A 25,485-nucleotide genomic window follows, 5' to 3' on the forward strand; every position below is an offset into this window, starting at 1 on the left:
TAAGACAGAAAAGTATGTAACGTCGTCCATTCTACTCTTGCATGAACAACCTTCTTCTTGGCTCACCACTCTGCTCATTTTCATTATTTCTTTCAAATCCCCCCCCCCCCCCCCCCCCCCCCCCCCCCCACAGTAGACGACCAGCGTGATGAACTTTAGTGCCTGCCAGCACCATGCTGAAGAGGAAGGAGGCAGCACCTTTTACATGCAGGCCACCTGTGAAGCTTGAAGACAGACAATTCCATCTAAACATAGCGATGGAGTGTTACATCCCCAGCCGGAGAAGGATGTGATATTTTCAGAGATGCCATATCTGCTTCTGCAGTCAATACGCCTTACAAAATTAACACGTGATGTAAGTGTTAACTGCCAACTGTGAACATGTGGTGCGCATGCAGCTCTACAGTCAGGCCCCTGTTTCAGAAAGCGGGCTTAGTGAAAACTCTTGAGATTGTTAACCCTGAGATGAGGGGAAACTCTGGGTTTTCCGTTCCAGAAAGAGAGGTAACTTAAACTCTGGGTCAGTTACCATGGCAACTTGCTGGCAGGCTGACTTTCTCTTGGACTCCTCCTCTCCTGCCGAGCCTGAAGGAGCTGTCTGACACACGGTTTCCTTTCCTCATTCACACAGTCCATATCAAAGCACACATGGAACGCATTCATTTGCAGATGTTTACGTCTTTGGAAACATCGAAATCCTGGTTAGATATTAGTTCGTTACTCAAGAACCATGACCGCTTTTATGATGAACCTGACATCGTGGATTCATCTTCTGCTCGGAATAAAACTGCAAATCATCAAAATCATCATAGGTCCATAAGTATGTCTTAGTTGTTTGAGCTATATTTTCATCTTGCTGCCACCTGCATTTTGTGCATATCAGGTTACAGCTAAATAAATATATTTAAAAATCTAATGTAACATACAGAAGGAGTCCAGCACTTTATCATCCAGGATTAATGGATGATTGGAAATTCAAGCTCAATACTAGAACCGCCAACGGGTCAAATTTACCTGTGGCTGTGGCTGATTGTATGTGTCTTTGTTTCAATATAATATTCAAGTCCCCCAGTCTCTAACTTTAAAAGTGTGTTATATAGCACCCCCTATTGTTAAAAAATGTCAAAGCTAGATTTAAAAAATGGGCATTTATACCTATAAGCGCCAGCGGGTAAAATTTACCCCTATAGAGAATACAGTCATTTTAGCGCTGTTCATGTCGCGCGTTTAGATAAACACTCTATGTTGCTATTGGCAACGCCTTTCCCACTACAGGCATTACACTTGCTCAGCGCAGTGAGTGAAGGAGAGTCTGATGGTGGGGGCTGAGCGATGTGTCCTAGGTTGATTCTGCATCTGACCTGACAACGATCCACTTGTATGAAGTAAATATGCATAAAAGCCGCTGCTCATAGGTTTTGTGGTCCCTTCAAGAGAGCGTGCGGCTCCCTCATGTGCTTTTTGAAGGCTATAACGTTTCCAGTGCTGTGTATTTTTTAGTAAAAATGATCATTATACATTTTTCCGTTGGGTAAAAATCTACTATGAATTTTGGAATTGATAATCGTTTCTTTCGAATAAATAGCCTACTTTTATTTGAACTATCAAACTTTTGTAGCTACTAGGCATAGGCCTATGTGTTAATCTGTGGATGCCCGATGGAGTCCGAACAAACAAGCAGAACAGTAAGAAGTAGCCGACATTATGAGGCTATTATTAGGCTACCGCCTATAAAACACTACAACAGTCAGTCTTTTTTGTAAATTGTATGCTGCATTTAAATTCAAGCTGTATTTAGAATATAACTAGGTTATAACATCTATAACAGCGGCAAGTGGATGACATCATAAGAGCCGCCGCGTGTGAACGTGCCCTTCACAGATGCGCATCGCAGGCGAACGACCTGCACGGTGAAGACAATGAATAGAATAGAATAAACTTTCTGTAAATGCCTGAAATATGGGGATGGTGTTTATAGGAAATGCACAGCCAATGTGTTAAATGTTTCAAGCAACATGTAGCAGAAATAATAACAAAATCACTGCATTTTTTAAATTTTACCCGCTATGGCGGTTAAAGGTAGCCTATACAACGAACCCTGGCGGTTCTAGTGTAAATGAAGATTGAGTGGACTATGCTGAATAAAATTTAATAGTGTAAAGTTATTGACTCCTTTCTCCACTCCTGTTTTTTAAGATGAATATCATGGTCTGCATTGGCATGCATTCATATTTCTAGTTCCACTGGGTTTTACCTTGGGGCTCTGCTTTTTATTTACCTGTTGCCATGGTGAATCATAGAATCAGACCTCCACTGATGAGGGCGTTTTTTTCATTTCCCTGGGATGAACATAATCAGACTTAATTTCATTAAGCCAGATTAGCTGTTCTGGAATGGAAAACTCAGTTTACCATCTCATGGTTACTCAACTCAGAGATTAGGGTTAGAGTCAAGAGTTTGTTGGACCTGCTTTCCGAAACAGGCCTCAGGTCTTGGTTACTGTGTGTTTACCAGAGATTGAAGTAAATACAAAGTGTAAAGGGGTGAAGTCAGTCACAACCCTCTATTGGTGTATGTTTGAGTGTAAATAGTTGGCATATATTGCACTGATAATGTATGCAAAGAATCAAATGGAGAAGGCACATTTTTAAGATTCTTATGACAAAGTTGAAATTTTTTTATGCAAAACTTTCTAAAAGTTAATATATTTAGATATTGTATTTGATGTTGTAAACAACATGAAGACTTTCACTATGCTTTGACTGAAATGCCCAAACTGAAGATGTGACTGACATAAAACTAGTCCTGTTTTAAACTTCACAACAGAGGTTTTTACATTAGAACATTAGGACTGTACATTATTATTGGAGGGGCTGGAAAATTATTCCTCCATAAGTTATTTTGTTTCAGTCTTCCCTTGCAAGATTTATTATATAAAAGGGATCATATAGTTACACAAAACATTTTCCACCTCACCATCAAATATCTAATGTCTGTTTTTGTCTCTAGCAGAGGCATACTTTTTTCACTACCCTGTACAGTTACTGGATGCTAATAGTAAGCTGAACTAATTGTTCTTTTGATCAAAGAAATGAAACATGTTGACTGTGGCTGGACTTTATCATCGGGTCTTTCACACTTAGTCGAACTCTTACCAAGAAAGACGCTGAGAGGTGGCGCAGCGTGGGAGTGTGTGCCATACAGAGCTGTCTGTGAGCAGTGACCTTAACTATTTACTGGCAGTGGGCGTAGGTTTGCATATAGGCATTAAGGATATACCCCTACCAATATTTTGGGAGGACAGAATTGTCCCTTCTAATATTTGAGCAAACTCGCATTATCTGAAGTGATATTAGATCATTCCTTTGTGCCCTCCCAGAGGCTACATCAAATTATTGGCTGAGATACACGTGACAATTGGGTAGCTGTTGTGTCAGAACCTGGTCAGAACAATGGACAGCGCTGAGAGAGAGGGAGCTGTGGGCTGCAAATAGCAGTTTCTGCACTGCTCCCCCTGCTGATTTTGACAGAATCATTCAAAAAATGTGAGGGCTCTGATTAATAAATGTATTCTTTGATTTTGAAAAGTTAACCTTAGGGCTTGTGTCCATATAGCGTTTCTCTCACAGCACAAACACTTAGTCTCAGCACTATCCAGCAGGGTGCCAGTGCTTTTCTGCCAGAGAGAAACAGCTATATGGACACACACCCCCTTATGTTGTTATTTAGCCTTTCGGAGGCTATTGCTTTGTTAAATGAAATGAGCCTTTTATGAAAGGCTGGGGAGGATCTAGCTTTTGTATAAAATTAAATATAAGATTCAGCTCCCCTCCCCACCACAGTCAGCTTTCCCTTAGAACAGCAGTTAGACACCCCCCAAACTTTGGATTTCTCCATGTGGCTAAGCAGTGTGCTCATACATCCACCATGGATGTGCTGGGTGCTGTTGTAAGAATGGTACTTTGTATGTGAAGAGTTTGGAGGCTCATTTGTTTACAAAACCAAAAACATAAGTGTAAGAATGGACTAAGCGTTATGTTTATCTGCTCTAACATAAACTGGCAACTTCACATGCTTGGCAATCCAGCTTACTACTGTAGCTAACATTACATAAACAAGTAACCTAGTGTTATTTCTAAAGGCAAGGGGTATTATTACGTACCTACAGTATGAAGGGACTTGAAGGGTCTATTCCTTTTTCTGTAGTAAGCATTTTAACTTCGCAGGTTATGTTATTAATATAACATTAATTACACTTGCATTATAATACTGTACTATGTTAGGGCTAAATAGCTCTAGCTCACCCTGCAATACAGTTAATGTTACACATAAAGCTGGTGCGACATGATTCATCAGCTAATGGGATGCTAATTTTCTGCTTGGGACATGTAGCTAGCTTTAAAGGTCCCATATTATGCTCATTTTTAGGCTCTTACTTGCATTTTGGGTTTTTCCTAGAATCTCATTACATGCTTTAATGGTCAAAAAACACATTGTTTTTTCTCATTCTGTCCATTGCTTCTGCACCTCTGTCTTAACACTCCATTTTTGCTCCTGTCTCTTTAAGGCCTCGCTCCGTAAAAGCCCACTTTCTTCTGATTGGCCAACTGGTTTTTCCTCTGACACCCTCCAGCTGCTGTGTGTCAAGGAGTTTGCTGATGGACATAGCTTTACTTCTTGTTTGCCACTAGCTTGTTAGCTCAGCCATGCAGCTAGCCGTCCTATAAGCTGATACTGCATGGATTTGAAGCTTGGTGTGTTGTTGTTTACACCTCTGTTAGAACAGAAGCTTTGGACCGCTGCTTCAGGCAGAGCCAGCTGATAACAGCAGCTACATGTAGCAGTAGCTAGCTGTTACTGTAGCATTAGCATCAAGCTATCTGTCAATAAGGAAACAACCGTAAATCACAGAGAGATGAGGCAGAGCAGCTGGAGGATCAGAGGGAAAACCACAAAATATTTATTTCCTTCATAACCGCTGTGAGACATACTTAATAACCTCCAGTTCGTGTCCACTAGGGAGGAGGTCCTATGCTATACAGATCCCGCCATGTCAGGAAGGGAGGCAAATTAAAATGCTGTTCTTTTGCTGTTCAAAAGAAATATTGCAAATTTTGAGTGGTAAGTCTTCCACTACTATGGTAAACAAGTTTGTAGCAACATTAAGTGGGCGGGGCTTGGCCCTCTGTCATGTGACTTTGGCTCAGCAGACCTGGCAAGACTGGATTACCAAGTTCAAAGATCAAAGAATCCTCATTTGCACACTAAAGGCCATTTGTAGAACATAGGATTTTAACTTATTACATTATGTTTACATCATATGTACATTTAAGAAGAATCTTTCAATGTTTTAATTCCACGATGGACCAGTGTTTTTGTCTCAGGAATAAGATGGGTGTTGCTGTTCTGCTGAAGCAAACAGTATTTTTTGTGTTTGTCTTAAAAGTCAATACAAATGGGTGCAGGAAGTCTGCTCTCAGGGTACCCATCTTTCATTGTGCTGTGTCAAATAGACATGTTTATATTACTGTCTGGTGGAAAAAAATAAATCTTTGCTACAAAATTTACTGAGACTGGCAGTCAGTCATTATAAAAGCGGTTTGTGAATTCTGTTGTCCCCCTAATGTGGTCAGTGGATGTGTGATTCATGAATTGAAAGGTCTACATTGAAGGGAGATTCTTACACTAATTTGTTCCTCACCGTAAACCATTTCACTGTAAAACTGCATTTGTGAGGAAGAAAAGCACTTAAGATGGTTGCAATTAGGGAAAGGTACCATTTCTCAAACTGTAGCATCAGTATGTAAATGTAGCCAAGTCACTCTCCAACCTGCCCATACAGCAACACCCCTGCCGCTCAGTTTAATTTAATGTACATAAATAGGTCTTTATTTACAGTTCAGAATGAGAAAAACTCCATTCATATAAAAATAGTACTGTATCTATGTACAAATTGAATCCTGTGAATTGCAGTGTACAATATGTGGAAAGGATGCAAGTGTCAGAATTAACCGCTTAACACTTGACACATAAAAGCTGCTTCACACAGAAAGATATTTGTTAGCATAGCAACAGACCTTCCCCAAATGGAATTCAAAGTTGTATAATTCAACAACAAAGATGCATCTTTAATTATGGTCACTGAATTAAAGCCACAATTTGCTCCACATTTTTGTGAGATGTATCAGTATGCACTGACATTCCTTATGCCAGTGTTCTCCCTTTTAAATAGGGAGGAAAATACAAAAATCCACTCCAGCGGTGCTGGATATGAGCTTCCTCAGTTGAAGTTGAATTTAAAGTTGAAGGGTCCAGAGCCAAATGGATTGAAACCCTGGAAGCCTCCATGGAAGTGATGATGGCTGTGACCCTGCTGACTCTCCGGATCCATGGGGTCCTCCCCGTGGTCAAACTTGGTTCTCAGCTCTATAAAAACAGATGGTGTTAGTTCAGAACAACTTATTGAATATATCCTCATGTATAGCGTTTGGATCATAATTCAATCCCTCCAGGAATTAGAATTAATATTTTGACAACTGTTTTTATCAATGGAGTATGATGTCTTTGATGAGAGCAATATAGTGACTGTCTCTTCAAGAAATAAATAAATAAATAAAGGTCTCTCTCTGTATGGAGCCTTTCCACAATCTTGTCAGACATATGTAATAAAAATCTAAGTATTTCAGGGGCAAAAACAAGCACTTTAGTGGTAGCACTTTGACGGGGTGCAATTGCCAGGAAGGATCACGTTGCAGCCCTGTCTCGCTGCCGCTGACTACAGTGTGCTCGCTCATATCTGGACCAATTTAAAATAAATGTTGTCCCAATTAGTCATACAAAAAAACATGGGGAAATAAGGTTCATCATTTCACTGAAAATGATGCCCAGTAAAATAATGGTCTCAAGCTACTTGGACAAAACAGTAAGTGGTTGCAAGCTGTTCACAGCAGCCCCTCGGAAGCCTGTCATTTACAGGGAGACTGGCAGAACAACTTTCTTCTGACTCTGCTGACCGCATGCTTTTTACCTGGGTCAGTGAGAACCTCTTTAGCCTGAGCGATGTCTATGAACTTCTTTTCAGCCTTCTTCTTTTCCTCTGGATCCTGGAAGTTGTCTGGATGCCACTGTTGTGCCAGTTTCCTGTAGGCTTTGATAATCTCCTTTTTCTGGGCAGTTCTGTGACAATAGGGAGAGTATCATCAGCACATTTATAAAGATGAAAACAGCTCCTCTTGTTTTCAACACAAGCTGGACCTAATAATACTTATCAAATTCTCTGATGTAATAAATGATTACTTTTTATAACTAAGAGTGCTTTCATTGTCTTAAAATGTATTCTCTCTCAAATTCTCAATAGAACTTTTCATCACAAAAAAAGGGGGGGAATGATGTGGCTTCCAGTGCAATAGGGCTTTTTTTGTGGAGTTGCGGTTGTTTTACAAAATATAAAAGAAAAAAAACAGACTGCTTTCTGATGCAGTCTTGTAAAAGCAAGTAATTTGTACAAAAATACCCAGATTCTTCTTGATTTCCCCCAAAGAATCTATAAAACGTCTTGTTTGGGAAATGCCTCTATAGATGGAAAGAAATATCCAAAATCCAGTGATCAGTGCCCACCTCTTCACTCCCAGGATCTTATAATAATCCCTCTTCTGAGACTGTTTGAGAAGTCGCTGAGCTCTCTCCAGGCCTTCTTTTATCTGACGGTCATTCTCACTGTGTTTTGAAGCAGTCTCATAGTCCTTAATAGCTGAAAAAAAAATAGCAGACAGAATCAGTATTGCTTACTCATTTAAAGCAGCTAGTGGGAAGTGAAGTACAGTACTTAAAGACAGTCGACAGAAAAAAAAAAAAAAGACTTCAAGACCTTGTTGTGGCAAGCATTCACGCTCCTAGTGTCTTTCAGCCAGGCAATGATGCTTGCCATGCTTTAGCAACATTGTATTGTATGCAGTCCAGTTGTGATAAAAAAAACCAAGTGAATTGAAATTTAAAGGAGAGGACGCGACTCTCTACATGGTACTGGAGCTACCGTAGCGACAGAGTAGGCTACAGCAACTAGTACGGTGTCGGCATCATAAGCATGCGTCGACAGTGTTTATATAATTACTCTCACAGCCGGAAGGGGAGACAAAAGTTTAGAACTGAAACACTTTGTTGACTCAATCAAAGCCTGATCATCTGTTTTGTCTTAAGAACAGAACAGATATGTGATCATGTGAGCATTATGTGACCTATTAAAAAAAATCAGCCATGCTAAATGAGAGGCCGATCATTCAATCATGTTATAAGTGTTGTCATTAAATAGTCTGTCCATCAGAGAGCGCTCTGCAACTCCCCTGTTGGCAACACACAATCCACATAATCAGCTGTACTTTAGTTCAAAGTGCTATTTATAACAATAAAAAGTTTACTTTTAAACTGCATTATGTCAGGTTATCTTGGTCAAGTCCATTAACTACACATAACAAATGTTGGGGATAATCTTTGTTTATGTTATGCGTTTCCACAGAGCAGGGGGGAAAAGGGAACGTCGGCTGATACATTGGATTTTAAAACCATCAAATATAAAAATCGGTATCGGTCTTAAAAATCTCAGTCAGGATCTACATGCTAACATGCTTACAATGACAATGCCAACATGCCGATGTTTAGCAGCTGTAATGATTGCCATGCTCACTGTCCTAGTGTAGCGTGTTAGCATGCTAACATTTGCTAATTAGCACTAAGCTAAAAGTACAGCTGATTCTTATGGGAATATAATATGGAGTTCAGCAGTTATTTAGTCATGACATTTCTGGCAAGTTGAAATTCTGACCTAATGATCGCGTTGGAAGAAAAGTCAGAGGAAGTGATAACATTCATCCTGAGGGGATCATGAAAGTCTGGGCCGTCTGACATTGAGCGATGCCGCTAGCATGGCTTATAAATAAAACAGGCTACTATATCTGAGATATTGTCACATTTATCTAAAGACAAATAACTGCACTTAAGTGTTGCATTAAAAGAGGATATTTTTATTGAAAAATATATTTTATTTTTATTTTATTATTTTTTTCAACTGTTGAGGCTTGCTGAGACTGTTGTGTTAGAGATTTGATAATCTGTAGTGAAGTAAGTGATGTGATGTTTGAATATTTAACACAAACATGATAAATAATAAAAAGAACAATAAAAGCCCTGCATGAAAATAACTGAATATCAGACACTTAATATTATTAATGTTGCCAGAATCATCGGTATTGTTGACAGTTTTACATCTCCATCACTCTAACAAACATTATGACATACATCACATTATTTGACTAGTGTTCTTAGTCATCTTATCTGTGAAAATGCTTGATCTTTCCCTAATAAATAAACCACTTTAAATCATTAAGAAAGCCCCATCACCTTCAGATCATGTTGTAGCAGCTCCAGGCTGTTTGTGCGCGCATGTTTGGGTGCTTTGAAGCTTGTTTACTCTGTGAGGTGTACTGAGGTGAATTTAACTCCCATGGTTTCTGACAGTTTAAAAGCCCAGATGAGGTCTGGCCTTCCCACCTGCTGACTGTGTTCATGCCATGTTAATGACAACATACACAGCCTCAGCTCGGCGGTGGTTGCGGCATCTTAGTGAAGGATGTTATTACTCTGGGGCAGACCTACCTGGAGTGATGGTGATGTTAATTGTGGGTTTAATTGGATGTTGTGTACACTTTCCCCCCCCTTTTTAAGTATACCATCCTAGGGACATGTTTTAATAACCATATTTGGTGTTCTATGCCATAAATGGGAACATTATGGATAAAGTTTAAATTTACTAACACACATTGAACTTTAATCCTTCTCATTCATCTTGTTTTTATAGCTACAATTTTCTTTGCATGATGTGTATTGACATTTCGCATTTTAAACAGGTTAGCAGCATACTATTCCTGTGTGAATTATTTTTTTCACTGTAATTAGTGGACACACATGGATATAATCCTTTCCAAAATCTTACAAACGTTTTTTATTCATGCTTTTCTTGCCAGTTTAACTTTATTTAGTTTAACTATTTGACATGTTTATTTGCACTTTATTCTGGGGATGCAATGGTGGCCTAAGGGTCTAAGAAGAGTACCATGTAATTTCAGTGTCCCACGTTCAATTCTAGCCGGTGAACACCCGCCTCTACGCGTCTCTCTCATCATTGCTTTTCAGCATTTTGCAAGATACTATCAAATTAAAAAAGGCAAAACCGCCCCAACAAATACTTAAAAAAAGGTTTTAAATGTAAATTTAAACAAATGTTTAAATGTTGTGTACTAATTTCAGCAATAATGCCAGCATGACAAAACAAATACTGTCTGATTCTTACCAAGATTTCCTATCTGCAGCAGCTAGCCTGTAATGCATGACAGCCTTTCCCTTTAGCTGATTAACTGCCTGCATAGCCATTTGAAAGTGTCAGGTGTGAGGTAAAAATGTTTCCCATCTGCAGTCTCTAAATGACGCACACTGTCAAACTGTGGTCTCACACACACGCGTGCGTGCGCCAGATCCACTGTAGTTACCTCGATTCAAGCTTCAACTAGCAGCAGGCTATTGAAAAATAACCACAGAAAAGCTCTACATTGAGTGCAGTACACTGGTTGTTTATGAGTCATTACAGTTTTTAGTTTATGAAATGCAAATCAATAGGAATGCTGGAGCCTGACTCGGTGGAAACAGGGGAAATTGTCATAAAATTGAGAAGATAGAAAATGAAAATATTTGATTGGCCTGGTTTGGAGTATCACCGTGGCACTCATTACCAGAACAAGAAGTATCTACATTTAACAATACCAATCGTTTGTACCCCCCCACCCCCAGTGATCCAGTGTTTTTAGCTAGTATCAGACTGACAGCCAAAGTGAGGGTTTCAAATTGTAATGCACTGAGCAGCTGGAGTGAAACTTATTCTATAGGAACCAGGGCTTGGACCTTGCATTGGCAATCTGTACAAAAAGACAGTGAGATGGGTGGGATGGTTTACACCAAATTTCTAACTTAATTGACAGATAAACATAAAATGTAGGCAGTGATTTTGACACAAATATCCATTGTTTTTTTGCGCAGTGGAAGCAGAACATCAGGTGACAGGTAAAATGATGGCGGGGAGACAAGGCTATTCCTGGGGATTTCACCATCTGCTGCACTGGACTTTCTGCGATTTGACAACAGATAGGGGAGAACGTTGTTTCAGCCTAATCCCTTCCCTGACAACAGAGGCTTTATGGAGATAGTAAGTGCTCTGTGTGTTTTGGCACCACCACTGAAGAATGGCTTTAGGCTTGATAAACAAGAAATTCTGCTTAATTTCAGCCAGTAGTTCAGGGCAGCTCTACTCATGCAGGCTGTACTTCTAAAACATTGTGCTCCACACCTCATTCTAATTATACTCTATGGAATAAGCACTCTTAACAGATGACATTTGTATTTCAGATAGTAGTATGCTTTTACCAAATTAGATATGAACCATTGCTGTATTTATCTACATTTAATCTTTATTGTGCTTATTTATTTCAAAGCGAACAAGGATCTGGTGATGAACTGTGTTAAAGATTGTGTAAATGAGGCAGAGTTTGCCTTCCAAATGATCATACAGTTGAATCTCTGAAACAGTTTCAACAAAATTTTAACATTAAAACCTCACGAAGAGGGGATTTATTACAGGACTGTTAGACTGCATTAGTTTTAGCTAGGTGTACTAATAATATGGCAACTAACTGTAGATTTCAGTAACTTCATTTAAATAACTGCATTCTTCTTGCCAAAACTTAACTAATAAAAACGTAAAAAAATGGTGCAAGAAGCTACTTGGAATTAAAATCATATGGGTGTAAATAAATCTATACAGTTTGTTTCCAGAAGAACTGTCTTCTATACAACAACTACATAATTCAGTCCATCTTCAACAAAAACACAGAGTGGCCATGGACTTTCTCAACTGAAATAATACAATAAATAAATTCCCAGCTTTCAGTGTGACCCTGACTCGGAGTGTGAAAATTTTACAGACCGACTCCATGCAATTGAAAAAATAAATACACCTTAACTTCATATAGCCAAGTCTGACAGGCTTACCTTCCTCATACTGTTCGTCTTGGACATAGGCCTCAGCTCTGTCCTTCAGCACGTTAACGTTCTCTGGGTCCGACTGGATGACTTCGCTACACACCGAGATCGCTCTGCTAGCCTGCTGGCCCTGGTCATGACACAAAGAAAACACGATGCCTGGATCTATTGTTTAATGAAGTCAAATAGTGAGCTGATACATCTCATGGCAGCAGTAAGGGGTCTTACCTGTGCCAGCGCATGGCAGATGCGCTCCTTGGCAAGGAGAGCGAAATGGTGCACATTGGGCTCAGTCTTCATCACTGCCTCGTATTTGCTCACTGCGTCTTCATACCTAAAAGAGCAAGAAGCAAGTAGGTGTTTGAACACCACTGTGATGCTGTTGATACAGCAGGATGCAACATGGACCACTGCACCCAGAAACATCATGCCACTCTCTTATTTGCTCGGTTTAGTCTTGTGAATATGATATCTTGTGTGTGTCAAATATAATGCAACATCCATTCACATTTAGTTGGGATTTGCACGGTGGTTTGTAAGACCAGAAAGTCTGAGTGCTCGAGGGTAAGGAAGCAGTGGTTCTACAGCTGATGCAATCCCTGGTATTCAGAGGGGATATTTTATATTTACAGGGATATGCAATTGCCCAAATCCACAGACACATACACACCCACCCACCCACCTCTGCTCTTGGATGAGCTCCTCTGCAGACTGGATCTGTTTGTTGAGCTTCTTGACCTGCTTGTAATGGCTGTAACACCGTTTGTGATCAGGATCAAGCTTCAGGCACTCGCGCACCTCACTGTAGATCAGACGAGAGGTGGAGAAAGGTAAGAACAGGCTAATTTTCCATATTACCAGATGTACGTGCTATAGTGTCAACTTATAACGGGTGGACAAAAATAACAAGAACACCTTAAAGGGTAACTTCGATATTTCAAAAAACGTTGTCCCCAATTAGTCACAGACACATGGGAAAGTAAGGTACAGGTTGAAAAAAATACCGATGTTGCCCTTTAAAAACAGCAGTAAAAACACTTGGGTGAAGCTCAAACTGTTTAGATTTCCGCTATATGATCGATTTTGGAAGCTATAGCATGTATTGTTGTTATAAATTATTGTTTTGCCTTTATTGCTTGCCATATAACACTCACAATTTTTACAATGCTCATGACTGCCTTTGTTTGCTAGGCATAATAGTGCAAGCAAGTCACAATATGCTGAATACTAATTAGCAGTATGTGCCAGCTATTAAAAATCTGACAAGAATCATTTTTATGTGACTTTTCAAGGCAACGTGAAACAACTTACAGGAGGTGGAAAGTGGCAAGCACCGATTAGATAACTACCGCATGCAGTTCACCGCAAATATTTATCATTTGGTGAGTGAAAATTTCTTAGAAATAACTGAAAGATTATTTAGACTTTGAGGTGTCATCACCAAAAAAATTACCATCAAATTTAGAGAAAACAGTCTCAGCAATAAACAAATTTATAAGCCATTTCCTGCAGGAGGGTTGTGTTGTATCGTAAAAAATATCTTTTTTAATTTGTCCATCTCCCTATCACATAAAGACAAATGCAACACCTTGCTAACAGACCTTTACAGCATTACAGCTTCAATTTACAAAAATATGTATTATCTTTAGACGGATAATGTCGATGTACAAAATAATTTAGACGTAATCTATTGGAGATATGATTGTTCCATGTTTGATTCTGGACGAAACATTTTAGAAATTAGGAAGTTCTCTTATAGTAACACTTTGTTAAATCCTAGTACTTGTCACAGTGTCTGATACAGTGCGGGAGCTTCCTCAAAGAAAGCAGTCTGAGAGTGTGTCTTACTTGAGGGACATCTCATGATCTCCAAGATTATAGTAGATGGTGCTGAGTTTGTAGAAAGCCTGGGTATTGTCACTCTTTAACTTGGATGCAGCTTTAAGGTCACTGATGGCCTTCCCCATGTCTCCCATTTGAATAAAACACTCTGCACGCATCTCACGAGAGGTCACATCCCAAACACAACTCTGCAACAGGTGGACAATAACTCTTACAAACTGCAGTACTAGTTACCATACAAATGCTCAGTACACTCAGCAGTGCTGATAAAATGGGACAATATTGTGCTTGCAGGAAAATTAGGCAATGCTGACAAGGTAGGCATCTTACCTCAATGATAGTGTCGAGCTGGGTAGCAGCTGTCACATAATCCTGGCTGTCAAAGCTGCGGTGTGCCTGAGCCACCAGCCGCTGAATTTCATCCGACTTTGTCAGCTGACTCTGGGCTTCCCTCTCCTCTTTGTCGCTGGGGTTGGACTTCAGCTGGAACATTGCAAGGCAAGGTAATACACTGCAGACTTAAGAGTCAAGATTAAAGCTGTCTAACTGGAAAAAAAGCACGAGTTTGATTCAGTCCTTCACCAAGGCATTCCAGTATGAGCATTTATATTTCTGATGAGGTTCTTAAAGTATGGGCTATCACAGCAGGAGCAGTCCTTAACATTCCCTAAACCAATTACATCATAATCGTCCTCATCATGGAGGTCATCATATACACAAGTGCAATCTCAGCTAATCCTTTACAAATAGATCTAGCTACCCTTTAAGTGTTTCCTGCTAGCTAATCTTAGGAAAGAGTGTAATGCATAAATATGATGCATTACATTAGGCCAACGTTGCAAACTGCTGAAACAGCAAGACAGCATGCACCTCTGGCCAGATCCCTTGACATTATACCACCAAGGTTTTGTCCACGTAAATCTGCTCAAGCTGAGATACCCATTGGGCTCTGTTGGGAATGTGGAAGGGGAAGGCGTCACACTTGTTTGCAATTTAAAAACTTTCTATTCCTTTGTCACTCCTAGAAAGTCACTCTTTAACTTGTATTTAAAAATCATACAGTTTAGCAGCCTGTGGCACATTGCACTCTTTCACAGTAGCCACCTGAGGTATTTCATTACAGCCTTCCAAAAAGCAATACAGGACATACCACTGAGCCTCATCCTACATATAATAGCTAAGCTAAACACTTGTTTACTAGTTTTCTGTGTGTTCAATAAAAGGAAGTGTAAAGGCAAGGCCACTAATGATCAAAACAGGCCTATTAGGCTGCAGGCCTGCCACATGCCCTTGGCACAGTGTGACACTGTTTGACATTCACATCCTATTCCCGTATAGAAGAGGGACATAATGTTTCCCTGCATGATTACCTCACCTGAGAACACAGCAGCTTTAAATGGAATCTAGGAACTAATAGTAGATATAACAAGGGCATTGATGTCTTCTGGGAGTGTTGTGAAACTTCACTGTAAAATGGAAATTCTAATGGAAAATGCATTAGCGAGCTTCAGTCTTAATCCTTAACGAGCACCTAAAAATGATCCCTGAAGGCCCAAATGAGAGTTCACTGCCAATTTACTCACTATCTATATCTTGTAAGATGGCTTATGGATCTCTTACATTTTATGTCAGTCTTAACTTCCTTGCTACTTGGCTTCAAAGAGTTTTGTTAAGTCCATCCACTCATAAATAACAAAACCTATCCTACTGTCTTCCTTATAGTTTAAAGTATACTGTACAGTATAGTTAAACAAGTCACTAAGTGTGCACACTACACAGAAAAACATAATTATTCTTCACAACAATTAAACTATTAATAAGTTAAACTATTGTCTTTATTTTAAATCATATTGAAAAAACATTACACCCAGTATACATGCTTCAGTCTAGTTTCACTACATAACTAGGCTACAGAACAACACTGACACCTTCTGGTGAACTCTGCTTCTCTAACAAAGTAGGGGGTACCCCTCTCAGTTTTGTTGCTGTAGTGTTTAAACAGGATATTGCTATACTTACCACCTTCTTAAAGTCACTCTCTGCTTCATCTAGTCTCCCCTGCTTCAGAAGGAGGTTTCCTCTCTGAAGCCGTGCCTGTTAAGGAGATGGAGGAGAGACTTTTTTTTGCATATGACTACAAATATAGACAACACAGCTGACATAACTGACCCAGCACAGTTGTGCCTTAAAGGGTAATTTTGGCATTTTTAAAAACAATTTCTTACATATGTTGGGGTCTAAATGACTAGTAGGTACAAAAAGTTTTATAATCCATGTAGTAGATGGCTTTAGCCGGCCGCCGCAAACCAGCTTCAATGGCTGCAACGTATTCTTTCGGGGCAATTTCACTCTTCAAATTATGACCCCATGAAGTGCTTCTTTTTTGCCAATTATAGGCTCAGACTTTTACACCAGGTGTCTGACAGCATCATGGAAAGGATCCCTACGAGTAACATCCGGTAACACCTCTTGTTTTTAACCAGAAACAGAAGTCTCACTCAAGGACAATTCTCACATTTTGAAATCTAGTGAGATGTGAGTTGATGCAGGAACACGCTGATGGAGAACCAGAGTTGGAGAGTTATGTTAGAAATAAAGTTAGAAAATAAAGTCTTGCAAGCAGTTCGTCTATGTACACAACAAACTCCTCTCTGCAACTCTGATTTATGTTTCCACTGGCTTCTTCCTGCAACAACTTGCTTCTCACTAGATGCCAGAGCAAGGACTGTCCTTGAGTGAGACTTTTTTTCTGCACCCCAAAACATGTGAAAATGGATCCTAGATTTAAAAATACCAAAATTACCCTATAAAACTTGCACTTATACCATATATACATATATGGCAGAACCTTCCAGTTTTTTGTGTAGATGTGTTTTTCACACAATTCTGTCAGACCTATGATGCAACACTGTGTCCAACTGTGTGAAAATAAATTACTTCAGGACCAACAACTCACAGATGTGAAGTCTGGTTTGAGTTCGATGACTCTGCTTAAATCCGGCAGTGCAGACTTTGACTTCCCCATTGCTAGAAATACTGTAGCTCTCCTGTAGTAGGCCATGTAGTTCTTGGGATCTCCATCTGACAAAAGGACAAAGAAAACATGACTATAAAGGTTTCTGGATTGTATTTTGTAGCGTGAAAACAAGGTAACCATTGTATAGTTACAACTTACCCACAGCAGCATGGAAATGAGAGAGGGCATCAGCTAGCTGGCCAGCAGCAAGCAATTTCTTCCCCATCTCCATATGATTGTCCACACTCCCATCCCTGCCACATTTCACTCCTGAAAAACACACACAATCGTGACACATTCCACCACAAAACTGAGAATATTAACACACTACAGTACATTACTCAATTTCTAATTTATTCAAGTTAATTGATGTTACCAATGCCAATGACAGGCGGCAGCATGTGACGCTTAATCAAATCAGTATAAGTTGGTTAGACAGACTTTGAATATTAAGTGTGAAGCTAGCTAATGTTACGTACTAACGTTATGTTTTAAGTTAAAGTTTGGTTAGTTTACACAAAAGACACTAACGTTACTAAAGACGTATCATGCCGTCGTTTTAATCACACGTAGGCTAAAAAAGAATGGTTACTTAAACTAATCATTTAAAACGCTTTGCCTCTTTGCCACTGTTTAATGTTAGCTAGCTTAACGTTAGCCAACAGTTGTCAATTTCGCTAGCTAACATTATCATTGACATTACCGATATAACGTTACTCTAACTAAAAGCAGGCTATCCTCGGCCGAAGTTCTCACTTTGTTAATGGTAAAGTTAAATATGTAGATGTCATTAACTTGCCTACTAAAGTAACGTTAGAGCCAGCTTCTTACCTTCATATCTCATGTCAATCAAAACAAGAACATAGGGGATGTAAGTCAGTATCTTCTGAGTAACATGGTCTATGGAAACCATGGTTAGATTTGCATCAGACAAGTCCTATCTCGTTTTGTCCCACTAATGTCAGCCGATGTAACTTTAACTAACGTTTCACTTAACGTTAACTCTCAACAGTCCCATGTGTTGACTGCTAGCAGAGACTTTGCTACTAGTCAACAGCATTGCTCCTCTTTTCCCAGTCACAACCGAGCAGCGAACTCAACCGACCGGTCGTGGGTGACTGTGATTGGCTGGATTGTTGGAAAACCCCGCCCATCTCCAGTGGTTCAACAGAGAGGAGCCACGGCAGCACAACACATCATGACTATGACTGTGCGTGTGTGTGTGTGTGTGTGTGTGTGTGTGTGTGAGAGAGAGAGAGAGAGAGAGAATAAGTGGTGGAAAAGGTATTTCAATCATCTAGTCATGTATATCATTGCCACAAAAAGGTCCTGCCATCAAAATGTTACTTTGGCAAGAATACAGTAGCAGCAGAAATCATTATAGTGTCAAATGTAGCCTAAAGACAGTATACCTTGAAGTAAGGTGCTTATGAGAGTTGTATATTAGGGAGCAGACATTTAACAGTGGTGGAAGAAATAGTCAAAGTTACAATTCCACAATGTAATAAGCAATAAAATGTAGTTACATTATCCAAAGTTAATTACTCCATGCAGAATAACCCTGGATCATTATTATTATTAACATGCAGGCAGTATCATAATATTGGAGTTAGTCAAGGTGGAGCTAGTATTAACTGCTTTATGTGCTTTTGTGTAGTTTTATGACCTTATCATTTTTTGTTATTTCCTGTTTAAGAATCCTTCCTCATGTGTATTTGCTTCCTGACTTTGTGTGCTTTCCTGCCCATTTTGAATGTCTGCCCTTTCCTAATTAGTTTTACCTGTATAGCTATCCTCCCCTCACTTGTGTATTTAAGTCTGTGTGCTCCCCTTTTCTGTGTCAACTTGTCAAGTGTACCAGCCTGTTCTTAGTGTTTTCCTGTGGTCTTTGGCAGTGCTTGAAGTGGACAAAAATAGGTGCCAGTACTCCCCCACCCACCCCGCCCGCACTATCCTCAACCTTAAGGTGAAAATAGTAAATACTATAACATTAACGACTTTGAGCATTATATACTTCCTGCATTCTGGAGAGCAGAGGAGAGTAGCCTACCGTGTATCGGTGCGTACCGGCCCACTTCAAACACTATTCTGCCTGAATTTTCGGACCATGTGGATTTCTTTTCCCCTCTTTGGATTTGTTTGTCTTTTGGACTGCTTGCACACCTTTTTGTTTGATTATTAAAACATGTGAATTGCAGCTGCTTTGCCTTCTGAGTCTGCGTCTGGATCCACTCCCTTGTTTCCCTGTTCCCCGGTTGCACTAAATGTGACACATCCAATAAGGATCATTTCCATGAATGTCTGTGGTAAAACTCAGTACAATTAGAGAGGATTAAAGATACAATGAATCACATGAACATCCTTACATTCATTCAGCTCATAACCATGTTGTGAGAATCTTTTTTGTTTTGCCAGTGACTCAGCCATTCTTTCTGTTATGACTCAGTATCAAAATCTTGTTTTATTGCAAATTTCAGAAACATCTGACATTGTTGAAAGCATGCAACCTTCAAAGCAGCCTGCAAGCAAATTAATCTAGACATGCATATCTTACAAGGTAACTCAACATAAGGCCCTGACATTAATAGTTCTGTCTTCACGTATAGATCGTTCTACATTTCTATATGTAGTCAATCATTTTTGCTTCAGGTCAGAGCAAGAATGCATAATATTTCATATATTCAGACAAAATAGTGTCATTGAAAACATTAATGGCTAAAGCAACAACTAAACATTTAAATAAATTATAAACATGTTAAGTGCCCTTAATGTCATCTTTTGCATGATTTCATTGTATCATTTTATTATCCATGTTATGTGAAAAGTTGGAATAAATGATGGCTGAATTCCATTTAACTCCATTTCAGTTTTAGGGTCTTGGTATTGTGCATGCTGGCTCATTGTCACACTATAATGTCTATTCTAAAAGCTACTGTTAACGCTCAAGCAATTATTGAAAATGTAAAAAGAAAACATAGGACCACACAGAATATTCATGAAGGGCGGAATCACAATATTTTCCACCTGTTTGAAAAAGAAGTCACACATATGCATTTGTAGCTGACGTCTTGGTGGCACTGGTGATTTCAGAGATGCTGCTGGCTCTGCTGTAACTGCTGGTCCTCCATTTTCTGCTCCCACTGATGTCTGTACGAACTGAAGTCGCAATGCTCTTTTGTGTCGGAACAATTGTGTAGGTATCAGGGAACTGGTAGGCAGGGGATCTTTTAGACCTGTGAGGTTTAGATTCAAGAAATGGATGTTTATTGTTTTTTTCTGTAAGTGGAGGGGAGCAAATAATAGAAATGCTGGGGGGGGTGTCTGTGTAACAATAGTGTAATTTTACTTTGAGTAGCACGCTTCCCTCCCTGCAAAGATACTGTAAATAAGGCCTCCAACAACAAGTAAGGTTGAGCCTCCCCAGCCGATAAAGACACCAACGCCTATTTCATACCTGGTAGTAAGAATACACAAGAATAATGCATTAATCCACTGCTTTTCCTTTAAAGAATCATTGGATACATTTTGATACATAAAATAAGTCTGTTTGTTGTATATATTTTATCAATGTCACTTAAAAATTTTACGTACTTCTGACCTTTGTAGTTGGGGTCTTGAAATTCTGTAACAATTTTGTTTCCATAATAGGAGAAAGCAATCATAGAACACATCCCTGAGACAATGGGCACATATTCAGTTTAAGATTAATCATATACCTTATTGCAATGCGACTTATTTAAAATTGCTCTCAGTGTAACTTCTTACCTCCGACGAGGTGGTTCATCCCCCCAGCAAAGGTTATTCTTGCATTAGCAATCTCTGATCCCCCGATCTTAGTGCACTTCATTCCTACTAAGACCAGAATTGATCCAAAGAAGGCCAGGATGATAGCAGTGATGATGAGAGCACGGCACAGGTGAATGCCCGCTGTCCAAGAACAGCAAAACCGTTTTGAGCACACAATTATGATGCAGTTAAAAAGATGTGAGTGTCTTGCATGATTTTACTTACGGTTCAGTGCAAGCATCGATGGAATTATCTTACAGTCAGACACTCCAGTTGAATCAGATACACAATCCTTCCACAGGTTGGAGTAGTAGTTTGAAGCGGTCAATACTATGGTACTGACCTCGGACCAAGTCCAGATCTCTGTGGGCAGGGTGGAACAGACCAGGGTCCATCCAGATACACAGAGCACAAAGCATCCGATCTCCACGTACATCGCCACAGTCCTGTAACTCATGGCAGTGGAAGTTGACTTATAGAAGTTGGGCTTCCAGACGATGAAAAGGGCAAATCCAAGCAACACGCAACTGCTCCTGAACACAAACTGCGGGACGTCTGTGTGTCCGGCGCTGCCTCTCCTCAGATACGGAAACACACACTTATACACACACACAGGAGGCCGATCTTGCTTTGTGTACATCATCACATGGTTTGCCTTTTTGTTTCATATTATGTCAAGGTCACTTACTCGTGTTTGTTGTTGTTATGGCACACATGATCCCACCAGCATGGGTTCAGTGTTGTGTACCATTTAGTAATGATGGCACTATTTTGTTCCGCATTGATGATGTTGACAGAATAACACACTTCTATTTATGTAAAAGGTTTGAACTGAGGATATACTGGTGCAAAATAAGGACTAAGTATTACACTATCTTCATTTAAGGAAAATAAGTGGACAAACACAATATTTTCTTTATAGGTACAAAGGTTTTAAAAGAAATTACTATATATCCAGTTATACATATTCCAGTGACAATCGTATTTGTAATATGTGCTTTGGTTACATCACAATAAAGTCAGCAAATTATGAGTCAACACAAGACAGTATATCATACATGTAGAGTATGACTTGTTTTTTCTAAATAGCATGAAATGAAGAGCATGAAAAAAAACAACAAATAACTACAAACTACATAGCAACTACACAAATGCATCTCTTTCTGAGATTTTCGTCGGTGTTGTCTGAGAGAGCTTTGAGCTCTTGGAGCTGCTGGATCGTCTGGAGCTCATATAAGATTCATGCAGCCTGGGGGGTCTGTAGTATGCGCTTCCTCTGGAGCGAGGGGTCATGTATGTTCCTCCTCCATGGGCATATACCACTTCACTGTAAGATCAAAACATTGCCAAAGTCAGTGATGTGGAATGAATTCAGCAGCCACAGGAAAAAGGGTGAAGATGGAGGAATTTGAATACCTTTCAGGGCAGATTACTTGGTAGACCGTCACAGTGTAAAGCACAGCCCCTAAAAGGATGAAAAGACATCCCACCAATCCTACAAATATGGGAGGTCCTAGTTCATATCTGGAATAAATTAAAATGTAATTAGAAATGACACATCATACATACTTTAAATATATCAGATTTAAACTACATGGTGATGTAGATCAGTGTGGCAAAATGTACCGTAATATTCCTTGTCCTGCAGTTTGAGTAAAGGTTGTTCTGACAATTGAGTTGTAGTACAAGCAGTAGCCAGACACATCTGACACACCTGTGCAGAGGTTTTTCCATTGATACCAAGAAATAATGAGGGCAAAACATTTTGTCATTTACAGAGACAAACCCGTGTGTGCTCTGTACTCACCTCCAGCGCAATGAAACACTGCTCCTGCAAAAAGGACTTTGTCCTTGGTTTTATCAGCACCACCAATGTAAGTGCACTCCATCCCAACAAAGCAAAGTACTACACCAAAGAATCCAAGAGTTATCCCGCCTAATAGCAATCCTTGTACTCCCTGGAGGTAAGCTGCGAGTAACAGAAAGAAATATATAGAAATATAAAAAAATAGTTCAGGCTAGAAAAAAAAGAACCTTCTCAACAGAAAAAAATCTATTTCTTGGACAGCTTTTGGTTTGTCTCAGAAAGAAAAGAAGCTGATCTGAGTGAAGTCAAAACTTACAATGTAATGCGAGGCAACACAAAAATATAAAGTAGGCTACAGCTTCAAAAATGATAGTCTCTATAGATTATAGTCTATGTGGTCTATTAGTCACCCTTTTGACAAAGTTGTAATAACGAACAGTAACCTATAAAAAACTTGTTTTGTTGTGTCCACCCTTTTTTCACAGGTTAAGCTCTGGTGTCAAAAATTCACATACAAACAACAAAATTCACATTTAAACAATAAAAATGTATATACATCTTATAAACAATAAAATTACATTTTAAAATAAATAAAACTAACTAAACACAAAATGTATCTTGTATTGAAAATATGCCTTGCTTTTTGACAAGCAGTAGCATTTTTCCAAGGAACAATTACCAGAATAGCAAACAATAAAAATAATGTTACAGTAGAATGATTTAATTTATTTATTACTCTAGCCTGTGTTTCCCCTGGTTCTCCTCAGTTCATGGCATGAAGTGATATATTTTGCTGCCATGATTTGGCATTTGGTTAAGCTAAACATGGTAGTATGGGGAGTTTCTGTGTGTCTGATTTGAATTTTAATTGGGAGTACATTTGAGAAACATTTGGGAAGTGTTTTTTTCTCTTGAGGTTTTACTTTAAGGACATGAGGTTAGAAAGTGCAGGGAGCGCTGGGAGCAGAGTCTCTCCTCTTCTGACAGGCAGCTCTGTCTGTGGCGACCCTTTTATGGCCAGTCTGTATGTAGTCAACACTTTTCTTAGTTTAGGTAATTTGCCAGTGTGAATTCTCTTTGAAGATAACATTGTAATTTATTTTTTGTTTGGGTCGTTTCTTTCCAGTATTCAATATATTTAGCTTTTTGCTTGTCGATAATTTGTTTTGGTCTGCTTGACCACACTCTCACTCTACCTGTTGAACCACAAGACTTCACATGTTTCATTAATTCAGAGTGGAAAACCTTAACATGCACAGTAACTGTACATCAAGGCATTAGATTGAGGTTATGGAGTATAAAGTATATTGAAATGTAAAACATTCTAATGCCTTGATGTAGTATTTATTGATGTAGTATGGTGTTTTCTGTAGAAGTCAATATTTATTGAGTTGTTTTCTCCTTTTTGACAAAGCAGTAACAAAGATTTAAATCATCAATGTGCTGCTATTATTATTCCTGTCTGTAAAACACTGTACGGACATGTATACAATGGTATACAGAGCTGGTCATAGCATCCCCATGGGAATGCTTGTTTTAATTATTTAATATTATTACCTAATTTACTTTTGCTGCTAAGTTGGTCACTTTATGTTTTTTGTGTGAGCACACCAAACCTCTCCTATCAACTCTGGTTAAATTGCAATAAAACACAGAATGTTTCTCAAATCTTCATTTTATTGGGTTCTCCTCGCACCTTAAAGTGAGTCAGTGTGGCGTTTGCTCTTTTCACTGTGGCCACGGGAAGTGACAATAATGGGATAATGTTAAAGAAGAATAATAAAATCAACTAACTGACCCAGTAATTTTACTTACATGACAGTATCTACCTAAAGTTAGCTAATATTAGCAACCACAAGCTACTGACCAGTTAGAGTGTATTGAAATTAACAAGGGGGCATTTTATTGCTCATGATTTTGAGTTTTTTTAATTTCTAAAACAAAGACTATGTTACATAATCACACTTTACGCACTGGTGTAAACTCTGTGTCACTGTCTCTTACCTGTTGAATTACAGGACTGAAAATCTTTCTGTTCATTCAGAGTAAAAGGCTAACAGAGTCAGTATTAGAGACATCATTGCTGAGGTATTAACATGTGGAGCACTTACGAGTGATTCTCCAGATCACAGGGAAATATCTGCAGTTAGTGATAGATGCGGAGTCGGTAAAACAGTCCTTCCACAGGTTGGACCATTGCCAGGCCACTTTGATGATAAAGGAGCCTCCTTCTCCTCCTATTTGGGCGACCCTCCAGTTGTCCATGGCCAAGGTGCACATCACAAACACCCACCCCAGTGATGAAATCAAGAAGCCAGATATTTGGATGAGACGGTTATTCATTTCTGAAATCACTAAAGGAAACCAGGTAGAAGCACAAAACACACTAAACGTCTACTCAGTGGTAAGCAGGATGATGAGTCATTTCTTGTTTAATGTGGACAAGGATGACTGTGTCTGTGCCATGTGCCATTAGTGTTGATGAGGGCTCAGTACAATTGTGTGATATGTTTACTGTAAACTTTCTGGAGTGTGCCACCCACACTACCTCTGCCCACCTTTTCAGGTTTCCATCCCTTGTGAAATGCAAAAATTCATTTAATCTATATTTACAGTTAAAGTAAATACATATTGTGGGTGGCTGTGACTCCGGTGGATGAGAGGTCATCCACTTGTCAGAAGGTCGGTGGTTCAATCCCTGGCTCTCCCCTTCTGCATGTTGAAGTATCCTTGGGCAAGATACTGAACCTCAATTCGCTCCTGATGGCTGTGCCACTGGTGTGTGAATGTATATTTCTGTTAGTGAGGGCAGAGGCACCTAAGCGTGTGAATGGGGTGAACGCGATTTAGTGTAAAAGCGTTTGAGTGTTCAGAAAGACTGTAAAGGTGCTATTATACAAGTACAGACCATTATATTTGTCAACCGTAACGTATTAAAAGGCTGAAGTACCAC

At 39.3% G+C, this 25,485-nt stretch overlaps 4 protein-coding genes across 7 annotated transcripts in view; 1 reads left to right on the forward strand and 3 right to left on the reverse strand.

The window, feature by feature from the left end:
- uggt2 (UDP-glucose glycoprotein glucosyltransferase 2) overlaps window positions 1-5,567 on the forward strand; it is a 40,946-nt gene extending 35,379 nt beyond the window's left edge. For 2 of the 3 annotated variants that reach the window (XM_038720587.1, XM_038720585.1), the window contains one exon: window positions 134-5,567. In XM_038720587.1, the coding sequence (XP_038576515.1) occupies window positions 134-159 (26 nt within the window). In that variant the 3' untranslated portion in view covers window positions 160-5,567. The remainder of the gene's footprint in view (window positions 1-133) is intronic. The other variant, XM_038720586.1, reaches the window with a different exon arrangement.
- Window positions 5,568-5,851: 284 nt separating this feature from the next.
- Window positions 5,852-17,852, reverse strand: dnajc3a (DnaJ (Hsp40) homolog, subfamily C, member 3a). Its single transcript, XM_038720588.1, has 12 exons — window positions 17,771-17,852; window positions 17,099-17,209; window positions 16,880-17,004; window positions 15,943-16,017; window positions 14,254-14,406; window positions 13,930-14,111; window positions 12,764-12,883; window positions 12,310-12,415; window positions 12,091-12,211; window positions 7,618-7,750; window positions 7,028-7,176; window positions 5,852-6,426 (listed from the first exon to the last, which is right to left on the reverse strand). The coding sequence occupies exons 1-12, from the start codon at window positions 17,850-17,852 to the stop codon at window positions 6,281-6,283; spliced, it is 1,503 nt and encodes a 500-aa protein (XP_038576516.1). The 3' UTR covers window positions 5,852-6,280.
- A 1,528-nt stretch (window positions 17,853-19,380) lies between these two features.
- LOC119904144 (claudin-10-like) lies at window positions 19,381-21,500 on the reverse strand. Of its 2 annotated transcripts, none has more exons than XM_038720591.1 (5): window positions 20,951-21,500; window positions 20,705-20,866; window positions 20,531-20,561; window positions 20,286-20,393; window positions 19,381-20,172 (listed from the first exon to the last, which is right to left on the reverse strand). In XM_038720591.1, exons 1-5 carry the CDS (start codon window positions 21,366-21,368, stop codon window positions 19,980-19,982), a joined length of 912 nt encoding a protein of 303 aa, XP_038576519.1. In that variant the 5' UTR covers window positions 21,369-21,500; the 3' UTR covers window positions 19,381-19,979. The 2 variants fall into 2 exon arrangements, with proteins under 2 accessions (XP_038576519.1, XP_038576518.1); XM_038720590.1 differs by having other exon boundaries at window positions 20,531-20,612.
- A 135-nt stretch (window positions 21,501-21,635) lies between these two features.
- LOC119904145 (claudin-10) lies at window positions 21,636-24,992 on the reverse strand. Its single transcript, XM_038720594.1, has 5 exons — window positions 24,644-24,992; window positions 22,533-22,694; window positions 22,352-22,439; window positions 22,142-22,249; window positions 21,636-22,052 (listed from the first exon to the last, which is right to left on the reverse strand). The coding sequence occupies exons 1-5, from the start codon at window positions 24,873-24,875 to the stop codon at window positions 21,869-21,871; spliced, it is 774 nt and encodes a 257-aa protein (XP_038576522.1). The 5' UTR covers window positions 24,876-24,992; the 3' UTR covers window positions 21,636-21,868.
- Between the last annotated feature and the right edge of the window lie 493 nt (window positions 24,993-25,485).

Source organism: Micropterus salmoides, unplaced genomic scaffold (genome assembly GCF_014851395.1).
Source record: "Micropterus salmoides isolate LMB-PRFRI ecotype aquatic unplaced genomic scaffold, ASM1485139v1 Ms_hic_scaffold_15, whole genome shotgun sequence".
Taxonomy (NCBI): domain Eukaryota; kingdom Metazoa; phylum Chordata; class Actinopteri; order Centrarchiformes; family Centrarchidae; genus Micropterus; species Micropterus salmoides.

What these genes read in the sequence shown, in the direction of transcription:
- LOC119904145 (XM_038720594.1), bottom strand. Translation starts at nt 24,875, where the DNA reads ATGAATAACCGTCTCATCCAAATATCTGGCTTCTTGATTTCATCACTG. An exon ending in AGTGTTTCATTGCGCTGGAG is followed by an intron (nt 22,440 to 22,532) that starts GTGAGTACAGAG and finishes ACCTCTGCACAG; the next exon opens with GTGTGTCAGATGTGTCTGGC. An exon ending in GCAGGACAAGGAATATTACG is followed by an intron (nt 22,250 to 22,351) that starts GTACATTTTGCC and finishes AATTTATTCCAG; the next exon opens with ATATGAACTAGGACCTCCCA.
- LOC119904144 (XM_038720590.1), bottom strand. Translation starts at nt 21,368, where the DNA reads ATGATGTACACAAAGCAAGATCGGCCTCCTGTGTGTGTGTATAAGTGT. An exon ending in GATGAACCACCTCGTCGGAG is followed by an intron (nt 20,613 to 20,704) that starts GTAAGAAGTTAC and finishes CCATTGTCTCAG; the next exon opens with GGATGTGTTCTATGATTGCT. An exon ending in AGGGAAGCGTGCTACTCAAA is followed by an intron (nt 20,173 to 20,285) that starts GTAAAATTACAC and finishes TAAACCTCACAG; the next exon opens with GTCTAAAAGATCCCCTGCCT.
- dnajc3a (XM_038720588.1), bottom strand. Translation starts at nt 17,852, where the DNA reads ATGGTTTCCATAGACCATGTTACTCAGAAGATACTGACTTACATCCCC. An exon ending in TCAAACCAGACTTCACATCT is followed by an intron (nt 16,018 to 16,879) that starts GTGAGTTGTTGG and finishes TCTCCTTAACAG; the next exon opens with GCACGGCTTCAGAGAGGAAA. An exon ending in AAGATCCTGGGAGTGAAGAG is followed by an intron (nt 7,177 to 7,617) that starts GTGGGCACTGAT and finishes CTATTGTCACAG; the next exon opens with AACTGCCCAGAAAAAGGAGA.